General features: G+C 37.7%; 1 protein-coding gene across 5 annotated transcripts in view; it reads right to left on the reverse strand.

The window, feature by feature from the left end:
- PIGN (phosphatidylinositol glycan anchor biosynthesis class N) overlaps positions 1-19858 on the reverse strand; it is a 107230-nt gene that overhangs the window by 34090 nt on the left and 53282 nt on the right. For all 5 annotated transcript variants that reach the window (XR_010432246.1, XR_010432248.1, XR_010432249.1 and 2 more), the window contains exons 13-18: positions 9448-9526; positions 7145-7327; positions 3749-3885; positions 2601-2700; positions 2388-2480; positions 921-1012 (exon numbers count right to left, since the gene is read on the reverse strand). Coding sequence is in view for 2 of the 5 variants with exons in the window: in XM_064662438.1 (XP_064518508.1) it covers positions 921-1012; positions 2388-2480; positions 2601-2700; positions 3749-3885; positions 7145-7327; positions 9448-9526 (684 nt within the window). In the remaining 3 variants the exon portion in view is untranslated. The remainder of the gene's footprint in view (positions 1-920; positions 1013-2387; positions 2481-2600; positions 2701-3748; positions 3886-7144; positions 7328-9447; positions 9527-19858) is intronic.

Raw genomic sequence — 19858 nt, forward strand, 5'->3', positions numbered from 1 at the left:
TGTCAATAATCTTGGAAATATCTGGGCTCATAACTCTACCTGCAATCATATATTACTGCTCAAATCCCATATTTCACTGAGGATCAGGCACCCTGGCTCTGGTGGGGCACAGTATCTTCTGCAGACAGCAGGAGCCATTGCAGTCCATTCAATTCAAGTCTCTATCGACAGTAAATACAATGACACCACAAGCCTAACCCTTCAGGCCAACCACCTGGATTGCATCCAGATATGAGAGAGAGTATGTATGATCAAAGAGTAGCTCACAAGAGGAGAAGGAGAGATGACAAAGATGCACTAGAAGAAAATGTAAATCAATAACTGTTAAAAATCAGACAAGCAACACCATAAAGGAAAACTCAAAACGGAGAAGTAGAAGTGGAAAAAGAAGAGACAAAGGAGACACTGAGGAAGAAGAGAGCTCTGCCTATCCTGTTTGTTCTATTTCCCTGAATATCTCATTAGGTACAGAGTGTTATTCAAAGATAGATTATTCAAAATTAGATGGACAAATTCAGAAAGATGGTATCAAAAATAAATTGCTTTTGACTAAATGTTCTTATTCACATGTCAGCGCTATTTACCAGGTTTGCACCCCAGTGAAGCTCCTCCTTTAATGAGGACCTTTATTTTTATGTAAAATGTGCAAATTTTTGTGTTGTGAGAAATCTTTCCGTTGACAAGAAATTACAGATTAACACAAAGACCAAATGGATGTGGCAAAAGAATTAAAAGTCTATCCTCATTCACATTAGTGAGTAACAGAGGTCTCTATAATCATGTTATTTAAATTCTGAATTTCAACGCCTGTCTCAGACAGCTTTCAATAATACAATTCCTCACACATATAAAAAGACAGCCTCAATTTTGAATATCAAAGAGGGAAATAAAAAGTTTAAAGAACAAAATGAGATTCTTACACCAGAGGAATGTTTGGTTCTCTTCCTACAACAGGCATTAATGGAAATATTGCAAGGAGCACACACAGAAGAGTCCAGATCAATGCTCTTGTCTAAAAAAAAAGAAAAACAAATGGGATTTTTTTGAGATCATGTGAACAAATAATGGTCTAATAATAAAGAAATATTCAGTGAACTACTAATGGCTACTTGCATCTCCCACGAGCAAAAACCCCCGCATCTCTCAAGAGTAAAATTAACTAAAAAAGGGATCATTGATATTACAGCACTTCAATTTAATACAGAAAAGAATCTCATTTACACAGCTGTCAAAATCCCATCAAAGGCAATGATAATTAAGCTAAGTTTACACTTGTAAGCACTTTCTCAAAGTGTGGCCTTCACACACATTGCAGGGGCCAGAAATCTGATGAGTGACCTAACAGAAGAAAGACATAAAACTAATGTCCTCAGAAGATTGCAGCAGTTAACTAATCAGCATTGAGAGAGAATACTCTGAGAATATGGTAACATTTTCCAGTCTTTGAATCTGTGTGCCATTTGATTTAACCACTATAATCATCTAAGCAGTTCTCTAAACCCTTTGCCAGGAGGAAAAAAAAACCTCAAACCATTATCCCAGGTATTTTAGTTAAATAAAAACATTAAGAGCTAGATCATTTAAAGTTTTCAAGCTCAAGTCAAACTGGCATTCCTGAAAGGAAATTTCAGTGCTGCAAAACATCTTCTGTGCATACCCAGCTTTAAGACAAGTTACTTGATTACTCAACTATAACAAAATTGTAAGTAAACAAATACAAGCCTCCCCTTCGACAGTTTCTGCAGAACAAGACTTAGCAACTTGACTCCCTCTTTTTTTTTCACCCCAGAACCCTAGGTTTTAGGTATTCCATGAAAAAAGAGATGTTTGAATAAACTAATGGAAGAAATTAAATCATATTAAATATCTTAAAGATTGTGCCACTTCTCATCCATATCTACGAAAATGGAGCTTTTTCCCTGGGAAAAACAGTACAGAAAGCTGACTGCAGACAATGATGAATTGACAAGCATTTTTCAGTTATCCTCAATTTTTTTTTCTTTTTTTAATAAATGATCATATTACTTAAATGGTGACCAATTGCACATGTCAACATTATTGTTATTGTGACAGTTTGATAAATGATGTGCACTTCATATGATTAAGTCAAGCATTTTTTTGTTATTAACAACAGAAAACTGATAGCTAATTCATAGCTACCCCAAAATTCTTAAGCAGTCTTATTATCTATGTTGTATTACAGACCTCTCCAGATCATACTAAATTTCCTTGCTTTGCTACATGCTGCTCATGACAGGATCAGAGTAAAAGCATAAATTGAACAGGAACCTAAAGCAGCATTCCAAAGAGACCAGTTCCAACATCCTAAGATGTAATTCATCTGTTCACAGTTTCAAATGCTCTGCTTAAGCAAAGCAAAACAGTACCTTTGCTTGAACCCAGAGCTGTGTGATCACTGGCCAGCCAGCAAAAACAAGAAGACCAACAGTAAGTGCAGAGCGGTTGAAAAAGCTGAAGACCTAATTAAAAAAAAAAAAAAAAATCCAACAGAAGACTGAAAATCAGACACATTCTTTTCTCAAAGAGTTAGAATGCTAGAAATGAGATACCCTGTTGATACATATGGATAAAATACTTACTAGTATTTCAATTCCCAGTATACAAACCAAGAGGAATCCTATAGACTGACCGATACGAAGTGACAAGACATTTGTGGCCAGGTCTTGAATAACAGGAATTCTGTTAAAAATGATGGAACAAGATAATATTTTTTTAAAAAAAAACGGAAATAACATAAATTTTACCTTTGAAGGGCAAGGAAGGGGTCAGAGCACAAAAGAATTTACAGATACTGTTGGTCATGCCTGCTGTTTAGAAGCGGAGTGGGTGATGGCCAGAGGATCCTTCTGTCCAGCTTTACTTGATATAAAATAAAAAATAAAACCCTCCTGCTCTTTTCCTCCCATTTCTGGCACATCTTTGCCAGTATTTGGACAAGCTTCAGATTATTCTCCATCCAAATTGACTCTGAGTTTATGAATATTTTTGGTTATGTTTTGCTTAATGTCTGTCATAACTGATGAAACATTCAGAAGGTTTAGAGAGAGAAAAAAATTCCCTGTTAGCTTTTCCAGTGTTTTATGAGACAGCTCATTATCTAACTGCAGTTGGTCTCATTTTCTCTGAATAATACTGAAGTGGTATCTGCAAATTGCCAGTAGATCAGGAAAGTAATAGGAATCAGAAGGTAACAAGTATTTTTGGGTTTGGAGTAAAAGGAGACCCAAAGAAGAAAAATTTGTTTCAATATGGGAGCACAATCCTCAACATGACTGGTACAGGTTCTCCAAGAGCAGCTGGAGTTCAGCACACTTGACACTTTGCAGGATCAGACTATTTCAAAATTACTAAAGGAAAGGAACAACCAGTCCCATTTTACAAAACAACTCAGCTGCTACAAGTATTTGCCCAAGATTTTAGCACTCTTTTACTAGAGTTACAAGAGTACTAAAAACATTTTGTCTTGGAAATACTTTAATTTATTTTTTATAATAGAGAAGGCATCTTCTAGAATTGGCAGCTGTATCAGTCAGTTTGGAAACTACTCCATGTCAACTGAAATATAAACTAGAGTCCTTTGGAATGGCTTCGGAAACATTTCATGAAGTTTAATAGAATTGTATCTAACTTTTTCCCCAAAGTTATGGGAAAAATTTAACTCTCAACAATAAGGGAGCCCAGACCTGGTCTTGTAAAACAGTACTCATAAATTGCATTCTTTACTTACTCTCTCACAACTGCATACCATACTGGTACTGGCAAGAGACAGTATACATAGTATGTCCAAGGACATGTTTGAATCAACAGGAAAAAAGCTATTATCATTCCAGCAAAGGCAAAACCATAGAAGAGAACAGTAGATTTCTGAAAAACAAATGGTTGGACAAACATTCTTGAAACAGCAATAATATATTTTAAACTACAAACGATTTGCCATTTTTTAGTTACACAGTAAAACAAATGCTATTTTAACACGGCCACGCAAGCTGTCATGTGGCTATGTACACAACTCTGAACAAAGTTGTCAGCCAGATTAAAAAAACCCCAACCAACAGCAGGATTTGAAGATGTAATTCTAAATACATCTCTTCATAAGGTCCTGCAGTAAAATCTGCACAGGAAAAGCAAATCTGTACAAACTGGAAGCCCAATATATGCAATGTTATTTATGTTCCATGGAGACTTGAAATCCATCTGCAGTCAGAGATGCTAAGGGTCTTGGAAAAAAGAACTCTCAAGTTTAGATTCTAAAAACAGACTTGGAGTTCAGCCTTTGGAGTTCAAGTTCATAGCATTACGGTCAAAGCATTTAATGAAAATTCCTCAGGATGTTTCCTCTCCTACTTGAGACATTTGTAAGAGAACTAATTAAATTAAAATACAAAGCATTAACTCCTACTGGAAAACCCCACAACTATTCAGGATCTAGGAACAGCTACTGAAGGAGGTTTGTGACCAACCTTCCACAGGAGAAACTGCCTTACTCAAAGAACAATTTCAAAATACAACAGTGGACTAGCACTGCATAGCACTGAAAGGTAGCATAGCTATAACCGTTAATATACTTAATCCTAACTTGAAACTCCTGCTTTGGGCTTTTCTTAAAAAAAAAATAAATTAGATGTGGGATCAGAACGCTATGTACTCAAAGAAATACATTCTCAGATTGAGAGTACTGTAAGGAGGAACATAAAAAGAGAAAGGAAATTTTTAAAATGGCTTATCTAAGATTGGTAGGTCAGTTCTCGATCATCAGACAGCAGCAATCTCTTGTTTGTGCAAAGACGAGCATTAAAAAGTCACACTGCATCTGCCTTTTATCTGGTCATTGAACTGCTCTTCCTTATTCAGGGACATTCAGATATCAGAAGAATTAGTGGTAAGGGAAGATTATGAACAAGTTTTAAATAAACAATTTTGTCTGTACGTAATGCAACTTGACATAGCAAAGACTGATTTAGTGACCGAGCAGTCTTAGTGTACTGTGTAGGTAATGACAAAGACACTCTTTTCTTCTACAGAAATGCTAGTTTCTTTGAAGAGTTATGTAGACAGACACACAACCAAGCTAAATATGCTGAAAAGAAAAATCAATTACCAGTTCACATAGACGGATTAATATATTTTCTAACACACCCTCCTTGTGACATACAACTGCCTTGATCTAAACTGACAGTAAATGCAAGTTCTAAGTGATTTTTAAAATAGAATTTCTCCTAAGATATGCCATTAAATTAAGAAAAGATATGTCTTATGGAAAGCTGACAGTGCAATTTTGCTTTATGAGTTTTAAATTTTACATTTGCTGGCATATAGACAGAATGAATACGTATACATGATAGGCACACAATATAATTTATCACTGAATGAGTAAACACATACAATCAACATTTTAGTCCATATAGCGATATAAATATTACAGAGTACAATAGAGTCAGTCATGCATTGAAAATGGAAACCAGATTTGCATTTTCTGTGGATGTTTAAAATAGATCAAAAGGTTATGCTTCTTGCTAAGCAAAACAGCACTACTACACCAAAAGAAAAAAAGTTTCTTTCATACGCAGCATAAGAAACGAAGAACTTTTAGAGATGATATATACAGGATATACAGTTTCATTATTCAGAGGCTCCTTGATTTTATAAGGTTGTGCTTTGCAGGAGACTCTTTGTCAATAGTAGATTAGTTTCTCAGCAAAATTCTTTAAGTAGCTCCAATATGAGCTATAAACCAAATAACTTCCATATATGAAGCATTAGCCTTACACTGTGGTTAAGTATTTAGGAACACTAAAAAATATTTCTCCAGAAAACTGAGGAAAGAGAAATTCTATAGACAAAGAACTAAGAAGCCTATTTTTTTTCCTGCCAGTGTTACTAGCATAAAATATGCCTTCCACAAATAAAATCAATATACCAAATGAAAATCTATGTAAAACTAAAAATGCAAAACTTTCCTTAATGTAGTTATTAATATGCCTGATCCTCAGGTCTATTTATTGTAATCATTTTGTTCATATCTAACATAACATGCATCTTGGATTATTTCCTCTCAGTTATTTGATGAAAGGAAACCTAAATCATGCCATACAGCACTTATTAATATTTCCCATTTTAATTTTGTTTGATCATTTTCATTAAAGGCCAAGGCTATCTCATTTCAGCCAGTAGTAGAAACCTCAAGATAGCATGATAGGAATTTTCTCAGAGTAATGTGTTGAAGGCAGTAAAGATATTGAGTGTTCATTCTCATTCACCTTACCAAATGAAACAATTCCTTTTATTCTGAAACAAATCCTTGAAGTTTGGGAGAATTTCCCTTCCCCATTGAGGGCTTTAATCCTTCTCTAGTGAAATGCCAGCTTTTTGGCTGTTCACCTTTTTGAAGTATCTTTTTTCCTGATGAATGACTGAAAGTAAATTAATTTCCTATGATTTTCTACTTTGTGAAAAATCAAACCATAATAACCTCGTTAAAAAGACCTTCCTTCATCTTTGATGTCTTCTGCTGCACCCTTGCAAATCATAAAGAGCAAGAGAGCAGGCTGCTCTGTGAAACCACAACTCACTTATTAAAATGGGTTATATATTTTAAAAATGCCATGATTGGATTGCACAGTTTCTGAAAACTGATTTAAAATTGCCAAAGAGGACAGGAATAACCATAATTTACATGCAAATTTTTTTTACAGTAAAGAACAAAAATCAAACTGGAAGACCATTCTTCCAAAAGAGTACTATTACAACAGAATGCTGACTTTACTAAAATTAATGCTGAAAATTGGCTTCTGATTCAAGACAGATCCTTTACCAGTTTTAAACCACTACGTTTGCTTACAGTTGCATTAGCATCTAGTAAAATGCAAACCCGTAGGAAGGAAGAAACTGAGGAAGCACAGTACTGCATATTCAGACTTGCATGGCTTAGGAGTACTGATCCTAATAAATGGACCAAACAGTAACACTACACAGGATTACAGCAGCTGGGAAACTCAACAGCTTGCCACTTTCCACATGAAGTCAAAAGAAGTGTAAGGTGTGCAGTTTGTCCCACACAGAGTCACTGAGCACAGATATAATGCTGAAAACTGATAAAAAAAATAATTATATGTTTTCAACCTACCTTATTATTAGTTGGAACAATCTTGGTCAAATTGGTATGGGTCTTGATAATCACCAAAATCACGTAAGTTGTCCAGCCCACAAAACTCATTGCAATACTTAGACCCAGGAATAATCTATCATAAGTATGGTAATAAGACAAGCCTTCCAAAGCAAGGTTAATCAGGGTTTTGCACAAGGATACCTGGAGGTGGACCAAACATATAAGCAACAGTTCATAAGTGTAAGTTCCCCATTCCACAGATCAACCTACTTGACAGCAACTGGAGCTCAGGCAGCTCCAGCACTCTTGGCACTCATGTCCTCTCCACACTCAGTTACAGTGTTTTGGTCAGCACCAGGTGCTGGAGTACACACTGTTTTGGACTCCTGTTGGACATAAAATCAGCCCTCGCTTGGCTCCTTAGCCATCCTCCCTGGCCATGACAGCAGTTAGATGGTGAAAGCTACACAGATAGCACACCTTGAACACCACTTACTACCAAGCATGTCACTTGGTTTCCCCATAAGCATTTGACTATATATATTCCATAATAAGTTAGTCCCTTGAAAAACAGTCATGTGCTTCTGAAGGCACATTTATGCAGGAGGAAGATTATAGATGCAGCTGAAACATGGTCACTCTCCACAGCCTTAAACACCTCCTTCCTGGGGTTCAGAGACTACACTGGAGTCCCAGCTTCATTCACAAAGCAGCTGCTTGGGGTTCTCAGGATGTAAATCATCTGGACACAAGAAGGGTTGTATCTACTCTAATCACAGGCCCCCTTACTCAGTATCTCCAATGGGGAGACATCATGATAAAAACAATGGGTTTTCCCACCATGAGTGTCATTCAGATGTGTTGACTCCTCTTATTTACCCAAAGATGGGAAGCTCATCTGTTTTATTTGTGGTCACAGAGGACTCCCTAGTGGTTAAAAGATCTGTAACTAGGAGAAGAATAAGAAGTTGAACATACATGATGATGCTTCTTTATACGTGCAGGTATTCAGTTGGGACTTAACAACAACAATCAACAGAAAAAGGTATGGCCACAACCAAAGAGATCACAAGTCTGCCAATGGGCAAACTCACCCCAAGTGACACCATTCTAGAGGATACAATTATGACTGTATATTTGCAATGCAAAAAGCTACAGAGTTGAGGCAAAGAATCACTCACATCCCAGCTTCTGGTAATGCACTGACCTTCCTGCATTGCAATACAGGATGCTAAGGACAACAAGGGCACAAGTGCAAGTCTCATGTGCCAGTGATCAAGAGTGAACTTGAACACCTGGGGCATTCAAGCGAACAAGGGGTAAAACTTACATATAACCAACAACACAAAAATCGCAGGTTCTACTCCTGAAAGGTACAAAATGTCTCCTACGAGTAAGCATGACAACCAAGTAGAAGTATTAGGAAACCAAAAAGAAAACTCGCTCCAACAGCAAAATAGATCCATTTATTTAAACTGAACTGTTTCCAATTTGCAACAAAGTAAATAAAAAGGCATAAGGTATAAAATAGATTTAGCTGTCCTGTGCATAAAATAGTAATTTATTGCCCCGAGAATCATATTAGGGAAAAAGAACTGAACCTTAATACATAATGGAATTATTCTTCCATGCATCTGGCAGGCTAAATGCAATCTTATATATTCAATTTTTTCATGTACTTTTTAACACAGAAGTCAATGACCAAACTAAACCTGTTAAAATGAAAGACTTCTTGATATCATTTAACTCTACAAATTATTTCTGTGAACATCAGAATACAAGCACTGGTGAACTGCACCCATTAAGTACCCTGTCAAACAGTGAGTGGTAGCAAATGCTTAGGAAAGTAATACTGGAACTGGAAAGCATGATTTCATATATGGCTTCCAGTCTGACAAACTGAAAACGTGAAATTAAAACCAAGAACAGCTGGTTCAGGTAAAAGAACAAAAAAAACCTCAAGACCTATGATAGAGCAAAATATCACTTTTTTTCATGCAACTGGCAGTCTAAGAAGTGTGAACATGAACTACATTCTTCAGTTTGTCTCTCAATTTACCCTTTTATACAGTGGAAAATAAAAATATATGGTGTGTCAGAATACTATGGAATGGTAATAGTTTAAGAAGTATGAGAAAAAAATACAGCAAGTCAGTATTATTGATTAGAACTGGTATCCAAATGCAAAATTTTTGAGACTTAAAGTGAAATTTTTTTTGTGTTAATGAGACATGCATCATAGGAGATAAAAGAGTTTTATTTCTCAGTTCATTTCAATTTAAACAAATCTAAATATTTACATATAACAAAAACAGACTTACCGCTTCATTGTACTTCTGCTGCTGAATATATAATCTTATTTTCTTTAGGAAGTTTATTTGTTCAGATTCAGAAAGTGGTCTGTACAACAATATAAAGAGATATTAACATTTCTTCTTTTCATGAGCAGAAAAAAAAACTTTGCAATAAAAAAATTACTCTGGAATGAAACATAACGAAAATATTCTGAACTTCATTAGAGGCAAATAGGTAATTGAGACTAATCTATTCCTCTACATCTATTCCTACACATGTCAATATGGCTTCTGTTTAACCTATCTCAAGATTTTTGCATTAAGAGACATTTCTTTTATGTAGCTTATCCCATCTAATACTCCCCAAAATTATCTCCCTTGTGCATTATTATTGACCGTTGCCCTGGACAAGAAGCATAGCACATCCAAGAATTAAGCAGTTTAACTGATTTAAAGATGGTTGTAGGCAGTTTGTAAGCCTGACAGCATAGGATGATTTGCTCAGGTTCCACACTAACAGTAGATGATGCATAACAATCTTCTCTTTGAAAAGTTATAAGCTTGTCTCCTGTTATACAGGGAGCTATTAGCAGAGTCCCAAGAGCAGGGGATAACACAGTCACCTGGCTACACTGAGGTCAGTGATAAAAATCTCTTTGATTTCAATGGATTTGATCATCAACCTAAGTAATTGCTACAATTCCTCCGCTACAGAAAGTAGCAACAAGGACAAACAAGCCAGTCAATCAAACTCCACCAAAGGAAAGGGGAAGGACCAGTTTCTCCTGTACCATTTTCTTTCCAAGATAAGAAGAGGAGCAGGCCAGAGGATCCCAGGCTTGCCCTGGCTAAGTTATAAGCCAAAGCACAATCACTGTCGCTCTAGGCCACCACAGGCAAACTATCCTGGGTCACAGCTTTCTGACAGCTGATGAACACATACAGCAGTTTTGCACACTTTCCACAACATCACCGTGGCACAGCACCACCTCCCCAGCACCCCCAGCATACGATGGCCCAGCTGCACACCTCCCTCCCTCGCACAAGCTCCTTCACATGCCACATACACCATCACCAACTTCATGTTTCAGGCAATGCCAAATCAGGACCAGCCCTGGGTCACTCCCACTCAGCTGAACCACAGGGGCAGGTCTTGATCTTACACAGCTGCTGCATGGAAATGCTCATTCCTGCAGCTCCCAAACACTTGTAAACCTCTTTTGCCTGTAGCCCAGCATCAGCTGATATGTAATCAACAATACATACATACCACCTTTTGAGCCATGAAATATATTACAAGTATTCTGTGCCTGAACAATCTGAATTGTTATAATTAATAACATCCTAGTATATTTTGATGTTCTTTCCTTAAGTTCAGAGCACAGCAGTACTGTGCAGAAATCTCCCAAAACACTAGATAATAGGAGCAGCAACGAATCTTACTTTTGAGAAGAGTAAATAACCATATTAAAAAAATGTTTGTCTCTTTTCAAGCTAGAAAAGAATTGAAGGGTGGTATCTATAAACAAGTAGGAAGAAAGAGGTCTCATGGAAAAGGAAAAAGGGAGGAAAAGATGATGACAGAGTGATGGTAAGAGTTTGATCACCTTAACTTTGGGGGTAGAACAGAGGATTTTAGAAACCGGAGTTGAAAAATAGCAAAGTGAATATTGGTTGTTTCTGCACCTTCATGACATGCCCCAATGGAAGCCAACATTACAGCTCCACAGCCAGAGGGTTACAGTTGGAATCAATTCTTAAAGTAGGCAAACCAGATCCAAATACTGCCTCAAGGAAATTTGTGGCCCTCAAATTTTGTCAAGTTGTTTGGTAGGGGAAAGGGGGCAAAACACCAAACGGAGGTGGGACTTTTCACCATGTGTGGAGATTAATAGGAGAGAAAAAAAAGACAGCTTTTAAGTAAGGATTTAAAAGAAAATCTGGAATAAATATTCAGGAGCTTTATTCAGGACTTAAATACATCCAAGATGTTCCTACGTTCCCTGTCTAATTTTTATTGTCTTACACATACTATTTTCTGTGAATTTTATCCTTGTCATATTCGATGCAAACTCCTTATAAAGTAAAATTGTATTTTACTTTATATCTTTAGTCATTTAGCTATAACCCCCTTATTATCTTTTCACTCTCAATGAATCATTATATTATTAACAAACAATAGTCTTCACCTATTCCTTCTTAAGAGGATAGCACCTGGGATGTCTGTACACGGATGGTGTAACAGAATAAATGGGATTTTTAAACACTAAAGTTTCAAGTAAGTCAAACACAGAAAGCAATTATTTTGTCAAACGGGGCTACCATTAGCAGGGGCATTGTTAACTTTCAATAGCTAACATCATACCACACATTTTAGCTTATTTCCATAGATACGCTTTTCAGGAGGCTGATCTTACAATTGTCTAACAACTGTTTTTGTAAAATTTATTAATTTCTATGAATATGCAAGGTCTGATCATTATCTTAAGATATTTTTCCTCTGTATTAAGGAAAAAGGCAAAAAAGTGATTAGGGAACTTTTGTATCTTACACCAGCCTATAAAGAAGAGTTAGCAAATATGCAGATTATCCCTTAATTAAAGAATAAGTATAGCTCACCAAAAGCAGTTTATCATCCATTGAGGACACTGATTTGCTTCCTGAAGCTACAAAGCAGATGAGAGATTTAAAAGAAGCCCCTTGCTAGATGTATCAGAAAGCAAAAACAGATAAAGACGAGCCATGAACAGAAGTGGAAAGTTGCCTACAGAAGAAAGCCATGGACTTTAGAAATGGTGATTCTATAAAGCCTACAAGACTCACCAAAAAACAAAACCACAAGGAAAATTTAAATCTGAAAAGTAAAAGCTTGAACTATGCTTAGCACCACTTAATTTTAACTTAAACTATTTAAAAGGTTTCCAATAGAATACAGATAGTCTTAGAAAAGAATAAACTGATCAGAATCATTTCCCCATGTTTGAGCATGCAACATCCCAGAGGCACTAGTAGTATGTCAATGTATTTTCAAAATCACTTAATGAACATGTCCATGTAATTAATATTAATAGTAATGAAGTCAATTTACTGATCATTATTAGAAAGATTTTGAACCCTAGAAGGAAAAAAAAAGGCATGTGTATACACACTCTTCCCAGTTACCCATCACCAAAATCCAATTCTACCAAATTCAAGATGAATAGACTTGACCAGTAAAATCAAAAGTCTTTTTCCATAACACAAAAATACCTGTCCTATTAAGAGATACACACAAAGAGAATTCACTCAGTAGATTCAATTCCATCCTCCTATTCTTTTCTTGAAAGTATTGCAAAACACATGCACTGTAAAGTGAAGTTCTCTGAGAAAAAAACCAAGAATTCCATGGTCATGCACGCTATAAACATACACATTCACAATATCATCAGGATTCTAAAGATTTAAGTCTACATTCTTACAGAAAACCATGGTTGTTCTAGAAGAGTAATTTTATTTTCCATTATGGCTATTAGAGATTAATTCTAGTTCCAGACAGAAATCACAGCTTCATCCATGAATAAACATAATTAATTACAAAACAAAATGATTGGCCTAATCATGCAAGTGCCTGTAAGTCTCCCTTCTGAGATGTTAGCTACCCTTGTCATAGGTATACCTGACAAAATTAATCTTTCCAACACATCATTCATGCTTCATATAAGCTAAGCTATCTGACAGCACTTCTCAACAAGACTGTGACGAAGTACATTCACCATAGCAATGTCAAGGGGATCTCTCTTTGGCCAACGAGTCTTGTTTATCATCACACTACAGAAATTACCATCCCCAAAGGCATAGGTGGCATGCTGCAGTCAAATCACTAAATAAACGAACTCAGAACAAAGGAAGATGTCTTGCAAATACATCTGTATCCACCACTGCTAGTTTGTTAATTTTATTACAATTGGTTATTTGGGTAATGATTTATAGTCATTTTAATGCATAGTAAATTTTCCAGAATTCTGCTATAAAGAGTAACCCCTTAGGATCTGTACTAGTTTAACACTTAAGATGCTGCAGATTTAATAATGAAAGTCAAGGAAGCATCATAGACCTGTAGATGACATATACAAAGATAAAGACTGAGGTCTTTGCCTAGTTCACCGTCAAATGAAAACAAATTTATTTCAGCTGTTTCACTACATATATTTACTACATATACACACAAGCTCCATGTACCTAAATATCAGTTCAGCTCATGCACATCTACACCCTTCTACCACTGCCTTCTCGCTCTTCCCTATCAGAAAAAAAAAATTACTGTGCATCCTACAACTCTTTGGGAGTGGCAAGATTTGCAGAAGATATAGTGGTCACATTTCTGTGATCCATATCCAGCAGCAAATCAGAAGTAGCTGCTCGGCAGACTTCAGCCTTTGAACTTTTCATATTGGCTGTCTGGGGGATGGGAAGAAAAGGACCAGCTCCTGTTGATACAAAACTAAAAAAGCTAAAAGCTATGGATATACACCCCTTGAACCTTGTGATAGCCCCATGATGGAGCAAGGCCTTCTGAATAAAGCATGCTAGAATTTTGTATGGGTTGCCTTCTTCTGAACACCACATAAATCAGAGCTTCTCACTTGCTTTGCTATGAAATTTCTAACTCCAAAATTGTTGGCAGCAAAAGAGCCATTAGAGTGCTACTGTCCAAACAATTCTAGCAACCTCTTCTGCCAAAATGCTGAGTAATTACAGGTTCTTGTCCTCTTCTCCAGAAGGAAGATCCCTGGTATCATAGTGACTTGCAATGTGAAATAAATTGCCCAGGTTAATGTTGCCCGTCTCCACTGGCACCATCCATTCTGCAGAGCGGCCGAGGCCTCTGCCACCCACACCTGTCCTCTGCCACTCTGATGCTGCTGGGGGCAGGCACCAGTGCACCTCTGCTCTCACCATGAGAGAAAATTGTCAGAAACAGAATCAGGTTCAAACTCTGTTGCCACTCATCCGTCAGTGAGAGGGCCATACCATGGAGGAGAGATGGCTTCCAATCCGTCAGTTCTGCAAGCAGCTGAAACAGTACTTACAGGGCCCACTATTACTGCTTTGATCCACACTCCCACTGCTGGCAAAATGTCATTTTGAAAGTGTGGATGTAAGACTGGCCCGATGTTTTTTGCAAGGCTGCTATTCAAAAGTTATACAAGTAGCCGAGCCAGTGTAGGAACAGGCTTCAAAAACCAAAGTCAGTCTCCCGTGAAAGCTGCCTTCAAACACTCCCAGTGCACAACAGAGATGGCAGCTCAGAAAGCATCACACGGGTAATGGGAAAGTAGACACAGATCTTGCACTCAACACTATTAATGTAGGAGAAACCTGACTGCACACTTATTCCTGCTCCCTATCAAATTTGTCCCCCATTAGCAACCCATGAGTGCAGAGACAAATGAGCCTCATTTTATCATTCAGTTGTTTCTTTTGAAAGTACAGTGCACAGTCTTACAGGAGCAGAATAAAAACCATAATATAAAACCTTCCTACTTCATCAACAGCAGAGAACAATAAGAAAAACAGTGCATGGGAAGTGATGTAAAGTCTTGAGTTCATTCAGCGAAATGTGGAAAAATTGACTGAATAAGTATTTCAAAAATCAAAGTCTGGAACCATGATATTTACTTTCTGTTGAACTTGCTGTATGGTACAGAGTACATGATGCTACTAGGGGCAATGATCAGGAAAAAAGAATGTGTTCCAGTTCTTTGGCCTCATCAAATTACCTATTTACGTGAATTTTAATGGCCAGAAACTGAATTTTTCCATTTTCAAAATGTGTTCAATTCCAGTTCTTCAGATGTGCCTTTTGAAAAGAAAGAACTGTTCTACTGTATCTGCCAAAGACAGACTGAAAGCACATACTATGAGATATAGAGACAGTCCTTTGCATATGTTTTACTTTTGATCAGAAAGTGAAGTTTCAAAGATTAAATGACTGGGTGGGTAACTCAGTGATCCTTAATCTGCTTAAATGGCCTTAATCTTACTTGTTTACTAAAATATTTTCAGGTAAGCTGCTAAAACAGGCAAGTCCTAACAAAACCCAATTTTCATAATTCAGAAGCAAGATGCATGTTGATTACAGACAAAAAATTACAGCCCCATTTTCAGTGTGCCAAAGCTGTGCTTTTTTAAAGAAAAGTTGCTCAACATAACCTACACTAATGGGTTTATTACAGCTTCTTAAGCCCCAAGACCCTCAATATTCCCTCTTCCAACTTGATCTACTCTCTTTGCTCCTGCTGTTTCACTGCCAGGAGTTTCAGTTTTGGAGTGTCTAAATTTCAAGCAGGTTTTTGTGTTTCTGGATTTTCTGACTACTGTGTTAAAGTCAGAGAGTCTAGCTGTAGGGTTCTAATCAGTTATTTTTGCAACCTTTCTTTTTCTTTTAAGAAGCATTAAAAAGCACCACTGGCACTCCAAAAGAAAGAAAATGAGTAAGAAAGTCAGTAAGAAGTTTCTGTTTTTAAGTTCTGAGGTTTTTGTTATTTAAAGCATAATGAAATGAAGGGAGGACACACACACTTCCACAGGCCAAAGGTAGCAAAAAGCATCTTTACTGACACGCTGCAAAAACCCACCAATACATGTATGCTTTTGTATTCAGATTTACAAACATGCACAGGACGAAACAGCAGGACATCAGTGAAGCCCTAGCAAGTGGTCTGACTGCTAATGGTCTAATTCTGGACTGTCAAGTCCCAGGAATTAAAATAGCCTTTTAATGTCCACAAATCAGCATCCCTGATGTAGCATATTTGCATATTCAACAGCAAAGTGCCTTAGGATATTTATGTAAATCCTTTCGATAACAGAGATGAGAGAAAAAGGAGCGGACAAGTTAGCTGCCAGCTGCCAAATCACAACAGAGAAGCAATTAAGGTAACTAGGCTGCAGACAGCATATTTTGCATGTAAACTACTATGACAAAAATTTCAGACAACCACAGCCCAGGAGCAAGGAGGCTCCAAAACTGTCCCTTTGGCTCCCTCAAAGTGGAACTGAGAAGCTGGATGCAGGGATCTTCAGGGACAGCGGGTTTGTCCAAAAAACCACAGCAGGACATGATGTTGCAGCCTTGGAAAGGAAAACTGCTTCCGAGGGAAGGAGGAAGCTCCTTGGAGTAAAGGAAATGTACCACTTTTAAAGTCTCTTCTATTTTAGTACTACAGGGAAGGGACGTGTGCTGACTCTAAATAACAACACCCTACCAATGCTGTAAGTCAACCCTCACATCTGCAAGATGCATGATGATTTATATCAATGATTTATGACAATGAACTGGATCTAGACATCTGCAGTGTTGTGACTAGGTAGTGTTATGCCACAGGTCCTCTTCTGCTCCACAATCCTATATGCCAATCCTAAACTCTAATGACCATTTTTCAACCAATTGCATCCAAAGTAGGCAGCTTGTGCTGTGTTTGGGTAAGTACCTACTAGCAGGGCCCCATCGGCACGGAAACAAAAGTTTGGGAGACCATCCATACTGATCCTGATCAGGAGACCATCATACATCAAGGAGTCAGTGATCCACATGACGGTTACCCTAAGTAGGCCCAGGCCTGTGGTGCTCAAATATCTTCGCCACAGGACAAACCCAATAGCTGGCAATAACTGAGGAGCCTGCAGGCACCTCCCATTCCATACCAGAGATTATACTGCCTGCCCGCCCTCATGTTTATCTAGAAGTGCTGCAAGGAGTTCTCACATGAACCTCCATTCTGCCTGACAGTAGAAATGACTACCAGAATTGATTTCTTAATAGAAAATCATATAGTAGCTTGAATGACCAAAACAGGGAACTTCTCCAAGGCCAGCATCTGTGCAGCACCATCAGAAAATGCACCTGATGCTGCACTAACAAAGGGTACCCAGCATCTGAAGGGGTGTATGAATTACTTGCTATCTGTATTCTTCCATTTATTTTCTTATTAAAACAGCCTTTCTTATTGAGATCCAGAAAGAACCTTGCACAGTCTCCCTTACCTCATGCCCCAGAGCAGAACATTCTCTGCCCACCCCATCCTACCACCTGCCTGTACGTCCTCCCTCACCCTCACTGCATGAAGCCTCACAAGTTCCAAGAAAAGGCCAAAGGGATTTATAGCCCAAGGAAATAGAGAAATATACATTAATCTCATGGCATTTTATCTTATACACTAACCTTTAACCCCCCCTAAAGACCTTACCTATTCCCTACTTGATAGTAAATCCCATTATGTCTGGTCCTCTTGAACAGAAGCCGCTACTAGTAAGCTTTTCATGTACAAACTAAAAGCTCCTGAGCGTGCTGCTGAAACTCAAGACCAGAGCAGGATGCCTGCTTTCTAAGAGGACTGCCTCCTCTCTGAGCAGCATTTAACAGAGTGCTTCAGACACAGCCCATTCAGTGAAAGAGCAGCTGACATTTTTGCCAAAGAGCATGCATTTTGCAGCACGAGCATTGATTTCTCCCTAGAGAGACAATACATATACTATTTAATCAGTAGGGGTTTTTTAAATAATACAAAGCCATTGTTTTCATTCGATCCCTTTGTCTCTACAGCACTGCAGTTCTGTTTTTTGTTCACAGGTAGATGCACAGGTTCCTAAAGCCAATGGTGGAGGGGAGAGGGCTGCCAGTCTACCTCCCTGACACCAACAGGCTAAAGATGCCCGTACTGGGCTGTTTGTGCCAGCAGTCCCAGCAGCAAGCTTATGCCTATATTCACACCTGATAAAACAATAGGGACAAAGTGGAGAAAGGAAAAGGCTGGCTGCCTTTTCAGGGTTCACTAAAAATTGATAGAAGCTGCTGCCCCTCACTCTTGACCACAGGATAAAGGGGCTTTGCAGATAAATCAGTGCTTCTGCTAAATCAATGGTCCTCTGAAGACACAAAGTATTCAGACAAATGGACAGGGAGAGCAATCACTATTAGAATATCCTTCCCTACTTCAATAGTTTCAGCCTTTTCTCTTGACATTCAATCCTTAACGTTTGCTCTTGCAATGCATTATCACACATATCACAGATATCTTACATACTACCAGTTATTTAAATAAATGTAATTTATTTAAACAAAGCAAGAATAGGATGTTTCAAAGGATGTACTGACATTTTAAGGAACTCTGCCTCGCCCAACGGTGGGAAAAAAAAAAAAATCACTTGCTTCACTTTGATCCAAATGTCAATTTTGTAGAAATATCTATTATTAAAATTTTGAAAGGCCATCAGACAGAGGCAACAATGTAGTGCTGTAACTCCAGTCACCAGAGAAAGGAAGAAAAGAGAGGCATTTGTGCACACGGCATTTTTTTGAAGTTTCTGTAATCTTCAAAGACACTCTACACTCTATTTCCTTTCCTATCACTATGACAACATACATGACGTGCAACTATGTGGAAAGACTCAGTCTCTACATGATTGATACTTCCTTGCACCAAATCTATCCAAACGTTTAAGAGAGTTATATCTCAATTTATACTACAGGGTAGACGAAAGGGAAAGAGAGAGGGGTACATTTTTATTCATTAGCTGCACACTGCACATTAAAAAGGCAGTGACTCTTTATATAAATATGTAAGTTACAGCTGGATTATACACACAAAAGTAAGTATTTTGGATGATTAAAATGTAGTATTCAGACAATTAGGTTACCTGAAAAATGCAGTATCAAGTGCTATGAGATTTTTCACATATGAGAAGATACAAACTTGACTTTAAATAAGATACTTAAGCTATTTCCTGTTAAAAAAACCCCTCAGCTCTTATTGATATCAATTTCAAGACATTCAATAAAAAAGCACATCTAGTGGAAAGCAAGCACTGATTCTAATTTAGCTCCTCATCTCTTCGATTTTTTTTTATATTTTGGTTCTTTAACTACTGCTCTTGCCATCTTACTGTGAGACATCACAACTGGAACAGCTGGAAGCACAGCCCTTCCTGAAAGCACTGTATACACTGGGAATACGCAAAAGAACTCCTGTGCTGTTGTGCAACTTACTTGTTAAATCTCCTGTACCTGTTGTGATAATCAAATTGTATTAATTGTTTAAGAGGATTTTAGGGCAATATTGATGCCCCATTTACCCACCTCACTACACTGTCCTTCTGATACTTCCTGAAGGATTACTTCCACAGATCAGAGATGCCAACCTTGGGAATGTTTTTGCAACGGTATCATCTGGCCCCTTGGCACACTATTCTTTGAGATGTGCCAGCTCAGCAGTTGCCTTAAGGTACATCAAATGGTCAGAAAGCTAAGATAGTTCACTATCCTGGACATCAGTTTTCCTCTGTCAGCAGTCTTCAGATTTGTCCTCTCTCTTCCGTCAAAGCATCTGGTAACTTGGCATCTCCTTTTCTTACACATAAAGGTCAAGGCATTGTGCCTTTCTTATCCAAAATCTGATAA

Source organism: Pseudopipra pipra, chromosome 1 (assembly GCF_036250125.1).
Source record: "Pseudopipra pipra isolate bDixPip1 chromosome 1, bDixPip1.hap1, whole genome shotgun sequence".
Taxonomy (NCBI): domain Eukaryota; kingdom Metazoa; phylum Chordata; class Aves; order Passeriformes; family Pipridae; genus Pseudopipra; species Pseudopipra pipra.